The sequence below is a fragment of the Lagenorhynchus albirostris genome, chromosome 11 (assembly GCF_949774975.1).
Source record: "Lagenorhynchus albirostris chromosome 11, mLagAlb1.1, whole genome shotgun sequence".
NCBI lineage: Eukaryota > Metazoa > Chordata > Mammalia > Artiodactyla > Delphinidae > Lagenorhynchus > Lagenorhynchus albirostris.
In genome coordinates this window covers 78,675,262-78,693,373 of record NC_083105.1, presented here as the reverse complement: position 1 = coordinate 78,693,373, position 18,112 = coordinate 78,675,262, and the positions used below count along the sequence as shown (strand labels likewise).

General features: G+C 37.8%; 1 protein-coding gene across 2 annotated transcripts in view; it reads right to left on the bottom strand.

Annotated features, from left to right (window-relative positions):
• DENND5B (DENN domain containing 5B) overlaps positions 1–18,112 on the bottom strand; it is a 205,946-nt gene that overhangs the window by 56,996 nt on the left and 130,838 nt on the right. For both annotated transcript variants that reach the window (XM_060166609.1, XM_060166610.1), the window contains 3 exons: positions 12,599–12,786; positions 6,034–6,570; positions 3,131–3,362 (listed from right to left, as the gene is read on the bottom strand). In XM_060166609.1, coding sequence (XP_060022592.1) covers positions 3,131–3,362; positions 6,034–6,570; positions 12,599–12,786 — 957 coding nt within the window. The remainder of the gene's footprint in view (positions 1–3,130; positions 3,363–6,033; positions 6,571–12,598; positions 12,787–18,112) is intronic.

Sequence of the window (18,112 nt, the reverse complement as noted above, 5' to 3'; positions counted from 1 at the left end):
TCATTTTATTTCTAATGTGTAACTTGTAACTTCTCGTGAAACATAGTCCATATGTTCTAGGCTGGGCAAAAGGATGTCATGTTTTAATGTGAAATGATATTTAATTTTCAATGATGCCCCCTGACTCTCCACAACCGTATCTATACTCTTAATGCTTCCTAATATTTATAAAACACAATTAACAGATGGTTAGAGAAATAATGCTTAGATTCATGGCATGGAATTCTCTGAAGTCCCTGACAATTTTATGTTCCATGAAATAGTACAGAATTCCATCTCTGCCAAAAAGTGCTTCTGTTCTCACAAAAGGAAAAAAGGAAAAGTAGCTTCAGTTTTTCCATTGGATTTAAAATAACAGAAAAAAATGCATCTGATATTGAGTTATTCTCCTTTAGTTCGGAAGCTCTGTAAAAACAAAAATCATGATTCACAATGAATTACTCTAGGGTTTATAAGATTGCCATAGGGAGCATAACACAATGCTACTTTTCAGTGATTGTATCATCAGTGAATACTGAACATTCAGAAATTATTAAATGCCTGCTTCGAGAGATCATGGGGCTGTTGTTAGACTTTCAGGGGTTTGTGCCAAAACTCATTTCCTGTGATCAGTAAGGAATAAGAAAACTCTGCGTTACTAGCAACTTGGTGTCTTTCTGCACAGAAATCATGAGGTTCTGGTGCCACAATATCAGCAGCAGATAGCCTCTGCCTAAAGAGTTCACCTGCAAATCAAAATTCTTTTTAGTTAGAGGCAAAACAGAAACAAAAGCAACACAACGAAGGACAGAAAAAAAAAAACAAGATACACAATAAAATCCAATGTCAACCAAAAAATCCTAGTTTCTGTTGTGGGTGAGGGTGGGGAGGAGACAATTTTACCCGATAAAAGAAATAACTGCACCATCTGTGAGACATAGTTACAGCTGACTGCCTCCTTTTACTTTTTAAAAAAATAAATTTATTTATTCATTTTTATTTTTATCTTTGGCTGCGTTGGGTCTTCGTTGCTGCGCCTGGGCTTTCTCTAGTTGCAGCGAGTGGGGGCTACTCTTCATTATGGTGCACGGGCTTCTCATTGCAGTGGCTTCTCTTGTTGTGGAGCATGGGCTCTAGGCATGTGGGCTTCAGTAGTTGTGGCACGTGGGCTTCAGTAGTTGTGGCACACGGGCTCAGTAGTTGTGGCTCACGGCCTCTAGAGCTCAGGCTCAGTAGTTGTGGTGCACAGGCTTAGTTGCTCCGCGGCATGTGGGATCTTCCTGGACCAGGATTCAAACCCGTGTCCCCTGCATTGGCAGGTGGATTCTTAACTACTGCGCCACAAGGGAAGCCCTCCTTTTACTTTTTAAGAAAGTCTTTGATAAATTAAGTTCCTGGGAGACTATTCCTAATTTAGCCTAATCTCTTTTTCATATATATTAAACCTGTAATGGTACGTTTTTGTTGTTGTTGTTCTTAAAGCTCTTTTGGTATAAAAGCAGTCAAGAAGTGTTTTGGGTACATATTGTCTGTTTGTCAATGCTTTTTTAATAGCATCATAAAATAAAAGGACTTCATATATAAGCTATAATGGTACATTTTCAACAGTTTATATCATTTCTGCAATGACAGTAGGAGTATAAAACTCTGAGAGGCTGATAGAAAATCTATTTTAATTGAAAAGATTTTCTAGAAGCACACAAATATAGCAATCAGCACTTAACTTCATTTAAAAAATTCTGTCAGGAAGGGAAGAATAAAATTTGCTCAACAAGGCATTATACTATTTACATGGCTATTAAAGCACTGAAAGTCATACTATTCTCTGAATAGGCATAGACAATTTCATTCACTCTGCTCCCTCAACTTCCAGAAACACAGAAACAATTGTCACTTCCTAAAGGGGCTCCAAGGATCTATCCTCATAAGTGGGATACAACAGAATGATGTTTCAGCGAGTCATCAGAAACCTCTAAGGCTACACAAGAGACATCATTTATATACTTCCTTCCTTAAAATATGCTACAACTACAGCATCACCACTCCTGTAACTTTGATCTATTTAAAATAAAGTGGGAAAGGCAAGCAACAGAGGCAGAGCAAAGAAAATCCACATTTGCTGCCCCTTTTTGCTCCGGAAAAAAAAAATTGCTCTCAAATAACTTCTACACGAAGGGGAAGAAATAAAAGGAAGGGGCACTCAAGTGATAGATATCACTTTATTTGGCAAAGAAAGAGTTAGGAACCAGGTATAAATGTATAAAGTTGTGTGGACTGGTACATTTTACATGTTCATTTATTGAATGAACAGCTAATGTGGTAGTGAGACTCCAGGGGCTAGAATCAGTCAAACTCTGGTCCAAATCAGGGCTCTACCAACCACAAGCTATGCAATCACAGCAAGTTACTTAACCTCTCAGTTTTCTCAACTGTAAGATGACGACAGCAATAAAACAGACAATAAAATGTGTCTATACCCCCTCATTATTAAGATCAAATGTCAAAATGCATGTAAAACAGCTGGTATTATGTCCCTCACATAGTATGTACTCAGTAAACGCTGACTATTAATATGATTATTTATTTAACGGACTATATCACACTGCCAGACAAGATTGGCCAAGACTCATAATTCTCTGAGAGAAAAAACTAATGTCAGGGTTGGGAACCTCTAATTTGAATACAAGAATCTAGAGATTTAATTTCAGTAAATGAAGCTATTTTAATTAATGGCACCACTGAAGTAAATATACTGTTTTAGTTATGTAAATTAGGCAGCAACTCAAATTTCCTATTTCAAATTAATACTTATCTTTCCTTGGATGAAGAGAGAATAGGTAAAAAGCAAAAAGGCAAAATAAGCAGCAAGACAGAAATTAACAGTTTCACAGCAACCTTATAGTTGTATTCCATTCAATTTGTTATTGTTTTTCATCTTCTGAGGGAAGAGGAATGTCAAGCAGGAACAGGACAGACACTAGCTCACAAAACAGAAGGAAACAAAACGATAGAAAGCATCTCTTGATACAGTACAAGGGTTAACCAAGAAGTCTAACATTGAAAATTAATTCTGTGGTTTATAAGGCCAACGATGTGTAAAAAGATATGATCGTGGATTTTAAGTTAATTTTAAAAGACATAACAAATGTACCTGCTTCTTTTAAAGTGCTGCATTTCTGATATATAGATGTCCTCAAGGTGGGTGCCCTTACATTATACAGTCTTATCTTCTCAATCCGAGAGTCAAAGACTCGAAGCAAAGGATCTTTCTCTTCCCACTGAGACATAATTTTATTATCAATAAAGGTGGCAAACATCTGTGTTTCAATGAAGCGTGAAAGAAATGGCAGGTAAGGTTCAGGCTGGTCAGACAGAAAGGAAGCCTGTAATGAGATAATTAGGCAATTATTAGTGCAAAGAGACCATCTCAATACTACATGATAAATCCAAAAATTATCTGTTGCTAAGATCATTCCTTTTCACAATCTTATAACACACAAAACTGATGCTTGAAATTTAAAAATCCTTAAAACTCCACTTTTTCTTCCTATTTTCTAAAGTCATAGAATTTAGGTCACTTAGTTCTTCAGCACTGATCCCACCTTTCAAAATTGATTTACGTTCTGGTCCTCATGACCATTATGCAGAAAAAAGGGCATCATTAATGAAAGATGGTGGATCGGTTGCTACATGATCATCAATCATTCTCTTCACTTACCATTAAATTTGACCCCTTTCCCCAGTGAGCTGTAATTTCTTCTGCTCTCTGCTCCTAGCCTGTGCCAAATACCTCCAAGTCATAAGGCATCGAGGTGATTAACCGATACAATAATAAGATATACATAAGCAATAACCTTAAAAAATCCAACAACGTGGAATTTGTGCTTATGGGTAAAATCTTTGGTTCAGGGGGATGTTTTCCTAGGACCCCCAGTTAAAAACTGATGGATGAGTATTAGTTAAAGATCAAACGCCATCCAGACCTGTGCTGAAAGAATAGTTTGGGCCTTAACAACTAAAAAAAGCACTGCCTGAAAAACCATCCAAAGCAAGCCAAGCCTTTGGAAAACATGTACAACCAGCCACATGGTCCTGTTACCAGCCTTTCTGCTTGCATGGAACGGTTCAGTAAATTGTAATCAGTTTCTAATTCAAAGGGTTCATTTTTTTCCTTTGGCTCTTCAGGTCCATGTGTGTAGAGGAATTCTAGCCACAATGTGACACTAGCTAAAATTTGGAAGTGGATTACTATTTCAGCTGTGGGGTTACTTTTGCTTTTCATTCTTTTGATTAGGTGCAATGTGGCAAAAGCCAGAAGGGGAAAGGTGGAAGGATAAGTTCTGACCTAAGGTTACTCTCCTTAATACTCACTAGCTTCCTCCTAGCATATTTATTTAGGAAATAAATTCTGAAATTTAGGATAGCTTTGAAAAACTTCCTTACAGAAATCCACTTATTCAATTTAAGTGCCTCCATAGTCCAGATGGAGTTACACAAATCCGAATCACCAAAGAAAGGTTCACAGTCATCTCCAGAAACAGTTCACCTCTTCAAAAGATATTTTACAGATAAATAGCAATTTTACTTTTCACAGAGCAAACAGCCTTTTTTCCTAAATGGACCAAATGTCTGGCTTTTGATATTTAGATCCTTGTGGGCTACATCACTTAAGGCAGGAAAGACTTGGCTTGCAGGACTACTATGTGATAGTCCTGTAAATTTTCCTAGTGAAAATGAGATGATTACAAGCCTTCTGGAATCCAACATGAAACTTTCATTTCTCTAGGGGTTATATAAAAAGAATTCCATTTATAGTTTGAAGCTACATAAAGATTAAGAAGGAAGAAAGCACCAGTGCTCGATTTAGATAAGAATTTGAATTGCTCCAAGGATAAATCATGAGTATACACAGATTAGTTCCAAGCTGGCTAGGAAAAAATGTGGAAAAATGGTTAAGCTTAATGAGAATGGAAACTAAGAGCAAGAACATATTTGGAGAGGTGAAAGCTTCTTAATTTATTAAAGAAGTTTTCTCAAACATAAAGTGCATCAGAAATTAACTGTTAAATGTGGTTTATATAACTCATCTAAAAAAATCTAATGAAATCAGAAAATAATCTTTTATACCACCCACCTTTACAAAATTTTTTATTAATTCTTATTTGTCAGATGCTCCAAGATTGTAGATTAGCCTCTTAGAACATATTAGCCCCTTTGAGAGGTCTTTCATGATACAAAGGTACTATTTAGCAAAAAGCCATAATTCATTCTAATAGCAATATCATGCCTTGGCAATCACAGAGGCAAGGGACTGAACTATACCCTAGTGACCTGAAAGAGTTAATGCACACCCCTAAGTGCTTTTGTCTGGAAGAAAAAAAAAATTGGTGGATATGCCCAGAAAAACCGGCAGAAGAATACTCTATAGTAAACCTTAGAAAGAAGCTTCAATTTCAGCAGGACAATCAAAAGTTAGTGTCGTTTTCTGTCTTCCCTTTCCAAAATCTTAGGAACAGAGGGTTAAAGTCATAAAAACTCATTTTTCTCATAAAACCTCCCTTTTTCTCTCTTTTGATCCTAAGATGAGAAAAAAATTTACCTCCTGAAAGTAAACTGTTACCTTTACATGGGGAAGTTGTGACTTCATTGCAGGATGAAGACAAAATATAAGAATAAGGATTTATTAGAAAAGGAATAGGCCTCATTTAACTAGACTTGATCCTAAAATATGAGTAAATAAAATGCGTACAAGGTGAGACAGTATTAACAGATTTGAAAAACATGGAATTTAAGTTTCATTTCAAACATCTTCAAAGTATAGAAAAGTTAAAAATAAGGTTAAAGGCAATTAAATACATAATTCAATGAGCAGCTTAATGAGCTAGTTGATTTATACTTTCCAGTGAAATTATTTTATATAGTATAAAATATTGGTAAAAAGAGTTCTTAAAGGGAAAGGAGAGGCGGAAAAATCTGTATTTTAAAAAAGTTAACAAAATCAGTAATGTATAGCCCACTAAAAACCATGAAAAGGGAAACTCTGCTTCTTTTTACTTTGTCAAAGTTCTGCATCTGTTCCCGGTTGGTCAGCCAAGATTCCATGTCCTGAGCAGTCTGAATCACAAACGCTTCATAATCTGCAAACATCTGCGTAAAGCGGTTAGCAAAGACCTCTCGGAGCTGTACGTTGAGCTGGTAGTCCCTTAGTTCTGCCTCTTCACACTGCAGTTTTAAATCTTTTTCTTTTTCACTCAAAGAGGCAGAGAGGTCCATTTTTTCCATGGTCACACCAGTCCGCTTGGCTAGAGCCTGGAGGCGGGCTATGGTTTCGTTGCCCTTCAGTAACTCATACATGCTAATGTTATTAGCAGAGACGTTGCCATTCTTCTTGTCATTGACCAAGTCTTTCAGAACCAGATTCTTTAGCTTGGTGGCACTCTCACTACAATGTAGGCTGCCCTCAGGAGGGATCCCAAATTGAAGAAGAATTTCAGAGAGTTCCTGGATAAAATCTACTTTATTGGGGAACTGTGGAAATTCTTCAGGCAACTCAATAAAATGGTTGTCAATATCCACAAAACACAAATTAGCCTGAAAGAGGAAAAAGAAATACAAAGGTTTTTAAATTGGAGATTGGGATTGACATATACACACTATTATACATAAAAGATAACTAATAACAACCTGCTGTATAGCACAGGGAACTCTATTTGGTGCTCTGTAATGACCTATATGGAAATGGAGTCTAGAAGAGAGTGGATATATGTATATGTATGGCTGATTCACTTTGCTGTACAGCAGAAACTAACACAACATTGTAAGTCGACTATACTTCAATTAAAAAATTAATTAAAAAAACTTTTACTTAATAAAATGCTAAAAGTATCAATTAAAAAATACAAAGGTTTTATAGTAATTTTATGTTCTAAAATATTCTTGCCAACTATTATAAACAAAATCAACTATTATAAAGAAAAGGTTGCACTGCCTTTTATGTTAACCTTCTCAGGGTTAAGAATATTTTACTCTTTAAAAATAAATCTCTGTTGCCAGCATTTTTCCCTATGTGAGGGAATATATAAGTATATATTTAATACATATGAATCATTTCCCCTGGGTCTCATCAGTTTATTATAATCTGGATATAACTCTGTAATACATGGCATCGAACAGACTTTCCTTAGACAGGTAAAAGCACACAGACTCATAGTACCTTACAAATTAGGCACTGGGGAAAATAAAATGCTTACTGAGCTTGAACTTTCTATGCCATTCCACTGCTCTAACACCGTTCATAATGTAGAATTCGCAATAACTGCTAAAATTTAGCAGCTGTAGTATCCCAAAATGGAATGAAACTGGCAAAGGGCAATCCGGTCCACAGAAACCCCACAAGTTTTCACTTTATCTAAACTTAGCTTCAACCTCTTACATGGCAAAACCATTTCAGAAGCCACTGGACGAAGAGCAGGAGGCAGAGAGCAGTGGAGGCAAGTGCCTAGAGAAAGGTAAGTGACCAACCCTTGGGTAACTCAGACTTGACTTGAACATTTTTGAGTTGAGGAAAAGAGGAGACAGAAATAAGAGGAAATGTTTTTTGAGTTTGTTTACACTTTGGATTTTGAATTAAAAGACTTCTAAATATCTTTCAGATATAGAAAATTCAAGGGTCTAAGTACCTGCCTAAAATTTGCATTGTCCCTCAGGTACTTGATGACAGTATATACAAAAACAGTATTTTACCTTTACTGTCCATACCCTCTTGATCAGAACAAGGTTGTCAGAGTAAAGGAAAACTAAGCTCCTAAACTGGGGAGGAGGAGGGGGGCAAGGTAGTCCATCACATAAAACTGATCCTGACTGGATTAGTAGCTGGACACAAGGCATGGGGTGAAGTCAATAAACAGAATAGGAAGCCTCACCTCATGCTTCCCCATCTCCCCGCCCCTCAACAATGCCCCCAGGTCAGCAAGGAGAGAATTCATACTGTCTTCTGATCCTGAATGCCAAGGTAAGATGAAAAGAGGAGAGCAAACAATTAGGCTTCTGTTATTCTCTCCTTTTTTTTTTTTAGTGTCAAATTTTAAAAAAATAATTAATTAATTTTTGGCCGCATTGGGTCTTCATTGCGGTGCCCGGGCTTTCTCTAGTTGCGGTGAGTGGGGAGGCTACTCTTCATTGCAGTGTGCGGGCTTCTCACTGTGGTGGCTTCTCTTGTTGTGCAGCACGGGCTCAAGGCGTGCGGGCTTCAGTAGTTGTGGCTTATGGGCTCTAGAGCACAGGCTCAGTAGTTGTGGTGCATGGGCTCTGTAGTTGTGGCACACGGGGGCTTAGTTGCCCTGCGGCATGTGGGATCTTCCTGGACTAGGGCTTGAACCTGTGTCCCCTGCAATGTCAGGCAGATTCCTAACCACTGCGCCACCAGGGAAGTCTCTGTTATTTCTGTTTGATCCCTGTTCTTCATATTAGATACTGATGAGCAAGAAGTATAGCAAAATTCCAAATTAAGATTGATAAAAACTCAAGATTTTCCACCATCCAAAAACAGAATCAACAGTGATTCTTCAAGCCTAAAATAACCTTTGAATCCAACCCTTTAATTCTGCAGATGAAGAAACTGAGGCCCAAGAAGGTAGGTGACTTCCTGACACCTGTTCCAGGTACACACCCTCAAACAGCCTGGTAGCTTAAGGGATTTTTTTCTTCTCCATTATGCCTCATCTCCAATGTCAATAGTTTTCTCTACATAGAGTAAGAGCTGAAGTCACATCTTACTGAAGACAGTAGTGCTATTACAGCTTTATTTAAATCCACATCTTTATATATGTTTCTACAGTCTCTAGAAAGTAGGATATACTGTAAGCCTTAAAGGGAGAAACTAGGTCACCATAATTCAAATGGATGATTCAATGTCTTTAAAAACGGAAGAAAAAATTCACTAACTTGCTAATCTAAATGTTAACCAGCAACCTCTCACCACTTACATTTTGTACTGTATCCTTCATTAATGCCTTCCTGCTATCCTTTTCTATACCTCTCCTTCCCCTGTGAAAAGAGAAAAATGATACATTTGGGGAAAATTTAAAGCTTGTTATGCTCATGTAATCACTGCTGAGCCAAAAATGTGCGGCAAGGTGGATGTTCCAGCACCACAGCTACGGGCCTGTCTTCATGTTCCCGCGAGTCCCTCTCACCCTCCTATGCTGACTTACAGGAGCCTGAATTGGGGCTTTGATTATTACAAAGTAGAAATAGGGAATGTAAACTTGTGTTATAAAAATTTATTGAAGAAAAATCAAAAAGCCCTTTTTCTAAAACAGATAAGAACTCCATACAATATTCTAAGTCAGTTTCTCACTTTTAATACCATTAAATTAAAAAAAAATTTTAAGAACTCAAGAATAAAAAATATACTCAACATCTCAATCTTATGATGTTTTAGAACTATTTCTTTTTAAAAAAATATTTAATTATTTATTTGGCTGTACCGGGTCTTAGCTGCGGCCCGCGGAATCCTCGCTGCCTCGTGCGAGAACTTCGTTGTGACATGCAGGCGCTTTTAGTTGTGGCATGCATGTGGGATCTAGTTCCCCCACCAGGGATTGAACCCAGGCTCCCTGCATTGGGAGCGTGGAGTCTTAACCACTGGACCAACAGGGAAGTCCCTAGAACTAAATATTTCTATATTTTTACTGATTAACACTGCCCAGAAGCCTTCATATGTAATTACTTCCAATTAAAAACAACAAACATTCTCTCAAAAGTAAGCGACGAAGACTTGAAGCTTAATGATCTCTTCTGCCATGAAGGCTTCCCATGTTCCTATCCTAAAGGCATCTTGATTTCCTCTGTATATATTCTTAGTTCTTTCATTCCTCTTATTCGTTTTTTTTTAGCCTGTGTTATTGATATTTGTAAATGTCTTACTTTGGAAATCAGAAATCACCTCTTAAAGGTGACATTTTTCTCTAGATGTCTCCCAGTATATTGTACACTAGTAGTGTATGATACAACTGTTTGATGAATGAATGAATAAGGCTTAAGGACATTGACATTTTGTGGAACCTTAAAAATATAGGCAAGAGGAAGAAGTATCCAGGGATGTAAGTCCAGGACAGCCCTCTTCATGTTTGGTGAGAGTCCTGGTTTCTCAATAGCTGAAGTTAAGCTGGTATAAGGGTAAGCCAGAGGGGCACATTTAACATTTTCATAAAATTTTAGGGCAAGATATGACAGAAAGTAGAAAAGCAACGTTGTTTCAGTTTTTCTCTAGATTTTTTTGTCTACCGTTCACTGTAAAGATGAGCAAGAATGGTAGAAAATGAGGTACAGTCTATGCAACTAATCCCCAGTGCCACATCCTTCCACCATCACTCTCCCCCGCTCCCCCGACCAAAACAACATAACAAATTGCTACCTGTGTCTGTCATTTTGGAATCATGGGGCAAGTGAGTGGGTAGTTAATTATAAGTCTATGTAGTTACATTAGTTAGCTAACAACTAAAATCATGTCTTCTTAAAATAATCATTTTGTAAACTTATTTTCACAACTATTCTAAGAAGCCCTCTCACTATTTTTAGCTATTAGTATATTTTACAGTTTTCAAGGCAAGGGAGGGTATTACCAGTCACTTTTTTAAAATGACTATTTTTATACCCACTTCCTCCTCCAAATTCTGTGGAGTAGATTCTTTCTTCTCATTGTAAAATGAAACCAGAGCAAAGTGATATGCTATTACCCTTTTCTTATAAAACAGTAATGCACTAATGAATACTTTCTATACAGAAGCAGTGTTATTTTCACAGCTGATTCAGGTTATTTCTTATTATTCTACTCTATGAATACATGAGTATGTATATTTATTAAATAGTGTTGGTTTAGTGAATGAAAAATTAGAAAATCACGGACATTACTGTAACAGCTTTCAGAATTTTTAAGTTTGTTTATTTTTAGAGTCAGAGTATACACACAGGCATAGAGACAGAAAGATTTCCTGACAAATACATCAAGGTGGCATTTAAAATTTCTCAACAATTATTACTCATGCAAAAATGGAAAGATAATATTTATGTGTCTAAAAATATATCATTTAATTAACATGCAAAGAGACCAGATACTCAACAAGAAGCTAAAACATGTCACTGTTTAAGTCTTTAAAACAAAATGCATGGGCTTCCCTGGTGGCGCAGTGGTTGAGAGTCCACCTGCCGATGCAGGGGACGCGGGTTCGTGCCCCGGTCCGGGAGGATCCCACGTGCCGCGGAGTGGCTGGGCCCGTGGGCCATGGCCGCTGAGCCTGCGCGTCCGGAGCCTGTGCTCCGCAGCGGGAGAGGCCACAGCAGTGAGAGGCCCGCGTACCGCCAAAAAAAAAAAAAAAAGAAAAAAGAAAACAAAATGCATTTGGCTAGTCTATCTCTTTTTCCTTAAAAATTTAAAGGACTTACTTCTTTGAACCAACAAGATACTTAGATTAATTTAATAAAAGAGAAAATGAGAGTTCAGGTATTAGAAAAAAGAGGTATAAGAGAGAGGGAGAAGCAGAGAACGTGCACAAGCTCAAAAAAGAGCAAAACAGTTTGCATGTGTATTTTATATGATCTGAGTCAAGCTATTTGCCCCTGAACAAAAATGTTAATTTTGGTAGGGAAACATTCATTAGAATAAAGTAAGCAGTGGATGATTACAGGAATCATTACTGGGTATAACATCCGTGGCTTAGTGTGTTATTTTAAATTCATTTATTAAAATGAGAATCTCTATGGGTAATAAGAACAAAAAAGAGTGAAGCACAGCATGAAAGATTTTATTAAGAAAGGTGCTAATTAAATAGCGAATAATATAATGTAATTAACCATTTTATGTTTTTTAATAGGCCATGGCACTCTCATCAATATTTCAATTCAAACAAAGGCTTTACATTTCAATTCTGAGTACCATTAACAACAGCTAAAAATTAGATTCAAAATGCTTTCAAGAATTCCTGTTTATTTTCTTCTGAAACAACATTTGAAAATATAGCACACAGAAAGCACAGTAATCTTAAGGTAGACTAAAAGCTAAGGGTTAGAATTTTTATCTCAACCAGAGAGCTAAGCTAACATTTAGAAAAAGCTGATAACTGGCCTTACGTCTGAAAACAGACTACTAAAGTATTTAATATTTCCATGATCCCTAGCTTGCTGAAAGATGTTACTTTTCATTTGGTAGAGGTCAAGAATCAAATTCACCTCAATTAATACAATAATTTAAAGGATGTTAAAATTGGGCTGTACCACTTAAAAACAAAATTTATAACAGGAATAGGGAAAAAGAAATAAAATGTTATTAAAATAATAAAGCTCCTAGATAATACTACTACTGCTCCATCTTCACAAATTTACAGCTGTGAAAATTTGCCACTGTCCTGTTTTGATCCATGTTTAATTAGTGACTATGTCATATAATAATCATCAGGAATCAGGATCTGCATTCTATGGCTGAGCCTCTGCCCTAGACCTACTTGGAAGATGCAGAATAGCCAGAGACTCAGTTCAGACAAAGACAATGCTATCTAACAAAAGTGGGCTTGACCTAAATCAACAAACAGCAAGTGCTTCATCGTTCACTGTAAGTTTTTACCTCTTGAGGAAGTTCTAGCTTAGAACGGTCAGTTCCTTCTTTTGACTGAAGGCCCATCAGATAAGGGACAGGAGCATCAAGAAAATGTAGCAGAGAAGCAGGGAGGATGGGCACATAAACATGTTGCCACTGAAATGGGAACAGAAGTGTGGTGATGCCTTCCGCCACAGTCATCAGGCGTTGATAATCTGTACAGAACAGCAACAACAAAAATGGTAGGGAAGATTACAAGTCAAAACATAATCACTGCATTAAGCTTGAAAATATGAATTTCCAGAAAAAATTCGTGTGCTAATAAATAAGTAAAATGTTTCTTCATGACCATGCAGAAAAGAGGTCAGCTCTATTCCACCATAATTAAAGAGTTAAATGGTTTCACTGAATGGTTTTAAGGGGGTATGAGTAGGTGGGAAACATCATTAAGCTTTTTGCTTCTGAAAACACTGGTATGTGTATTGACGTTCCCTCAAAATGCAAAGCAAATAAGAACTAATAAAATTGCTCTTGGCACTTCTCCCACTGAAAATGTGTAAGAATATTGCTACTGATCACTTTTTATATACATGTATATCTATGCAATCCTCAATTCAGAGGCTCTGTTTTTCTTGTATAAATGATCATGGCTATAGCCTATAGGTATCCTTATTATATTTATTTTAGCCTTCATTTTGTGGGTACAAGAAGTCAACAGATATATGCATTCATAGTCACACTTCCTACATTAACCTCCAACTCAAATCTAGGGACAATGTGAAAGCTACCAGAAAATTAGAGGTTGGTTTTTTTGTTGTGTTTTGTTTACATGAACTAATTTATCAAAACTAAAAACTGTCCACAGTATTAAAGTGCCTTCTCACCCCATCCCCAGTTTTATTGAAATATAATTGACATATAACATTTGGTGTACAACATGATGATTTGATATATATATATAAACAGCAAAATAAATTACCACAATAAGCTTAGTTAACATTCATCAACTCACATAGCTACAAATAAAGTGCCCTCTAAAACCACTCTGCCATGGATGCTATACATACATATGTCTATATCCCTATTTAAACCTTCAGAGGCAGACGTGTTTCAGAATTCACATTTTCTCTTTTTTAATTTAGAAAGGTAATATTGTGCATACCACACATACTTGAAATATCCAGGGCAGCACCCTATAATCAAATACATGAATGTTTCTGCAGCAAACTATATGAGTGTCCCAATATACTCAAAAAACTTAAATAGGGTCACTTTGGTTCAGATCTGATTTTGCTGATAAATGAGTTTCCAAAAAAAGTTTGGTTTTCAGAATGGATACTGTGGAATTGTAATAATTCTCTCACAGAATTTATTGTGCACAAATACAGTAAAATCTGGGGGAGTAAGACTCTGGGGAAGTCTTTTTAAAAAGGTTAAGGGAAATGATCCGATGCTACTTGGTTCATATCAAACTCAAAGAACACCCAACCACGCAAAAGCAGGATGTTTTCCATTAAAATTTTTTCTTGTGTTGTTTTATAATCTGTAAATGACTATCTTTAATAGTCTACAATGGGATTTTGGTCATGAATCATCAGCTATCCATAGCCTACATGTATTTAAAATTTTCCTTATTTGATTCATTATAAAATTTTAGGTGAAAACCTGTTTACAGGAATACTTCTAAAAAACAAATAGCAGGGCTTCCCTGGTGGCGCAGTGGTTGGGAGTCCGCCTGTCGATGCAGGGGACACAGGTTCATGCCCTGGTTCGGGAGGATCCCACATGCCGCGGAGCGGCTGGGCCCGTGAGCCATGGCCGCTGAGCCTGCGCGTCCAGAGCCTGTGCTCCGCAGTGGGAGAGGCCACAACAGTGAGAGGCCCGCGTACCGCAAAAAAAAAAAAAAAACAAATACCAGGCAGCTTAAGGGAAGAGGGTGTTTGGTATTTTGTGGGTTGCACAGTGACCTTGCTTGGAGTAGATGGTCCCGTGAGACCGTTTATGCTCTACAGAGCAACATGGCTCAGCTATGAGCATCCAATCAGTCTACAGTGACAGGGAGGCTGAGCTGAGAGCTAGATCAGCTCCTGGGTGTCAGGGGCTTTTTAATTTCTTTCTCAATTAAAAGCCAGACACAGGTGAAAGGTTCAGGGTTTTAAACAGTCAGATCCTGTGCCAGTTATCTATTGATCTATTTACTGAGCTCCAAATCACTCCATAGGTGGTCTATGAAAATGGACTGGACCGTAAGCATGTTCTCTTTTATAGTGAACACACCGGAAAACTTTGCCAGAGAGGACAGCAGAGAGACACTGCAGGAGGAAGCGCTTCTCCTCCCTGGTTTTGGAGTGTAGTGGGCAAGGTGCAGTGTTTTGTGTGTTCTTGCTCCTTCTGCATGGCTGATCACTGGTGTGGATATGTGAGGACATCTGGTGTCCCACTTCCCCGGCCACACGCCCAGAGTGGGCAGCCTCAGTGACTGGGCCCTCCTAATGCGGACACGGCACACTCATATCTCACACAGCCACCTGGCGCCCTGACAACTTCTGTGTGCCTGCCCACCAGCCACAGCTCACTTGGACCTGGGAGGTTTGTCTTGTCTTCTGCTTGCCTGGTGACTGAGGATCAGCTCTGGCCCAGGCAACCCACTGACCTCCACCATCCAATGAGCTGCCACCACACTTTCTTCAGTGAGATATGAACCTCAGCCTTGGGAAGTGGGTCCCCTTCCAAGTTTGTCCTTCCTAGGGTACCCTTTAGAGTTTTCTTCATGTCTTTATAGTTTCCTATTATAGTTTAACAATTCTTCTTATTACATTCCTCTATTTAAATTACTGTGTGGTTTAATCTGTCTCGTGACTGGACCAATCCTGAAAGGCAGAGGGTTTTAAGCCGTCATATCAAATCCCTAGCAGCTTGGCTACTTTATTTGCTGTTGATGGAAAATGTTCAATCTCAAAGGAAACACAGATTCTTTAAGGAATGGAAACCAGCATCTTGGGCTATTTTCTTGCTTTGATTATGGTAAACTTTCACTTGGGAAGTGAAAATAAATTATATGTTTTCCCCTCTTCTAGTAGACATGAAAGACTGATACACATGGTTTATTTTTCCTTCACCACAATTCCACCAACTTGTGGGTGTTCTATGTCTATTCTTTTTTCCAGTTCTGCTTTCTCAAGATTGGTTTAAATGCCATACACATTTTAATAATGCAGTTACTTAGCAGAAACAAGACAATTCTTTTTAACTGAATCAAGAAATAAAAGGTAGTTTTCTTCTTTAAGCATGTTTTTAAAAATTTAAATAATTTGGAAAATTATTTTTTCTTTGATACTCAAAGTGAGGAATGTGTAATAAGTTTCCACATTTAAGACATGCCTCAGCACGGCGTATGAGGCTCTTCATAACTTGGCCCTTTCCTGCCTCATTTCTTACCACCACATATACAGTCACATTATCTGCTTAAAATTCATTTACTGAACATGAAATATTTTCACAGGTCCACCCCTTCCCTCTACCCAGAATATCTCTTCCCCTTGCAGTACCTGGCTAAGTTCCACTTTTTCCTTAGGCAATTGTTCCTTTGGAAAGCATTCTCTGAATACTTATCGTCAAGAGAGTCCCTTCCACATGCTTCCACAGTACCCCACCTCTATTTCCATCACACTAATTATTCCTCTCACTAAAACTATTAAAATTCAATTATAATTATCTGTTCATATATCTCTCCACTATTCCCTGCTAACCTTCACCTGCTGGAGAGCAATGACTATATTTTTAATCTCAGAATTTCTAGCACTTGGTACGGGACCTACTACATAGTGAGTGATCAATGAATGTGTACTAAGAAATTAATATGTTAACATCTAGGACATGTAAAATGAAATAAAACTATTGGACATTATGCTTGCCTATGTTATACAATAAAACATACTGCCAAAAATTTGCCTAGCAGTGGCACAGGCAAAGACTCTGAGATGGCCTGGCCTCCACTGTCTCATCCCCGGGTCTCGGCCCCTGTCCACCAGCATCACTGTGGAGAATAAGGTCAGCCCCCTGGGGACAGTCCAGCGGCCTGGGGCTGGAGCTGAGGTTGGGGGCACAGGACCCATGTTGCAGGCTGAGGAGATGGCTGAGTGACACAGAGCAGGTCCAGCGCTGCCTGGTGGTGCAATGTCCCATGAAAAGGCCATGATTATTGGGGTTTACATACTGCGAAGCACTGCCAGTGGAGGTGTGAGGATGGTGGTGTACAGCACACCTCTGGTGAACATCCTGATGCAGCTGAAAGATTATACATTTACTAACTCGAGGCAGTGACTGGTTACTAACTGAGCCAGGCTGGCTTTGAGGGCTTGGACCCATGCATAATTCAGCTTATCTTCCTCGTTCACAAAGATATCACAAAAGGCAGAATACAAATTCAAATGAACATTAAAAAAAAATCACCCTCGATGATGGCTGAAAAGTGAGCTACATTTTGCTTTAATCAGATTGACAAAGATTAAAAAGAAAATCACAGCAAAGGTGTGGAGAAAAGGGTATTCTCATACATTGCCTTATAAAGGCAGCATAAATTGCTAGAGCTTTGTACTTGGCAGTATCTATCAAAAGCTTAAAAAATATACAGATCATCTGACCCAGCAATTCTAGTAATTTATCACACAAATATACAAAAACATATGTACATGGACGCGATGTATAAAGTGTCATTTATAACAATAAACTATTTATAATACCCTAAGTAACTAACAAAAGGGTTAGATTTATGGCCAGTTATATAATGAAATATACTGAAGCTATTAAAAGTATATCTATATTATCAACATGGAAAACCAAAGTGTGTTTGGCAGCAGCAGGAAGCAGCTAAGTACTAAAAACCTGCTGAAACTCCACTGCTGGGTATATGCCCAAAAGAACTGAAAGCAGAGTGCTGAAGATATATTTGTACATCTGTGTTTATAGTACCATTATTCGCAGTAGCCAAAAGGTGGAAACTATCCAGGCATCCATCAATGGATGAATGGATAAACAAAATGTGGTATATACATACAATGGAAAGTTATTCAGCCTTAAAAAGGGAGGAAATCCTGACATATGCTACAACATGGATGAACCTTAAGGACATTATGTTAAGTGAAATAAGCCAGTCAAAGAAAGACAAATATTGTATAATTCCACTTACATGAGGTATCTAAAGTAGTCAATTCATACAAACAAACGAAGAATGGTGGTTGTCAGGAAGGGGCTAAGAGGAGTGCAAAATGCAGAGTTATTGTTTAATGGGTATAGAGTTTCAGCTTTGCAAGATGAAAAAAGCTCTGGAGATTGGTTGCACAACAATGGGAATATACTTAATGCTACTGAACTTTTCACTAAGCAATAGTTAAGATGGTAAATTTATGGGGTTTTTTTCTTATCACAATTTTTTTTTAAAGGAGCTTTTATTTTATTATTTTTTAATTAATTAATTTATTTTTGGCTGTGTTGGGTCTTCGTTTCTGTGCGAGGGCTTTCTCTAGTTGTGGCAAGCGGGGA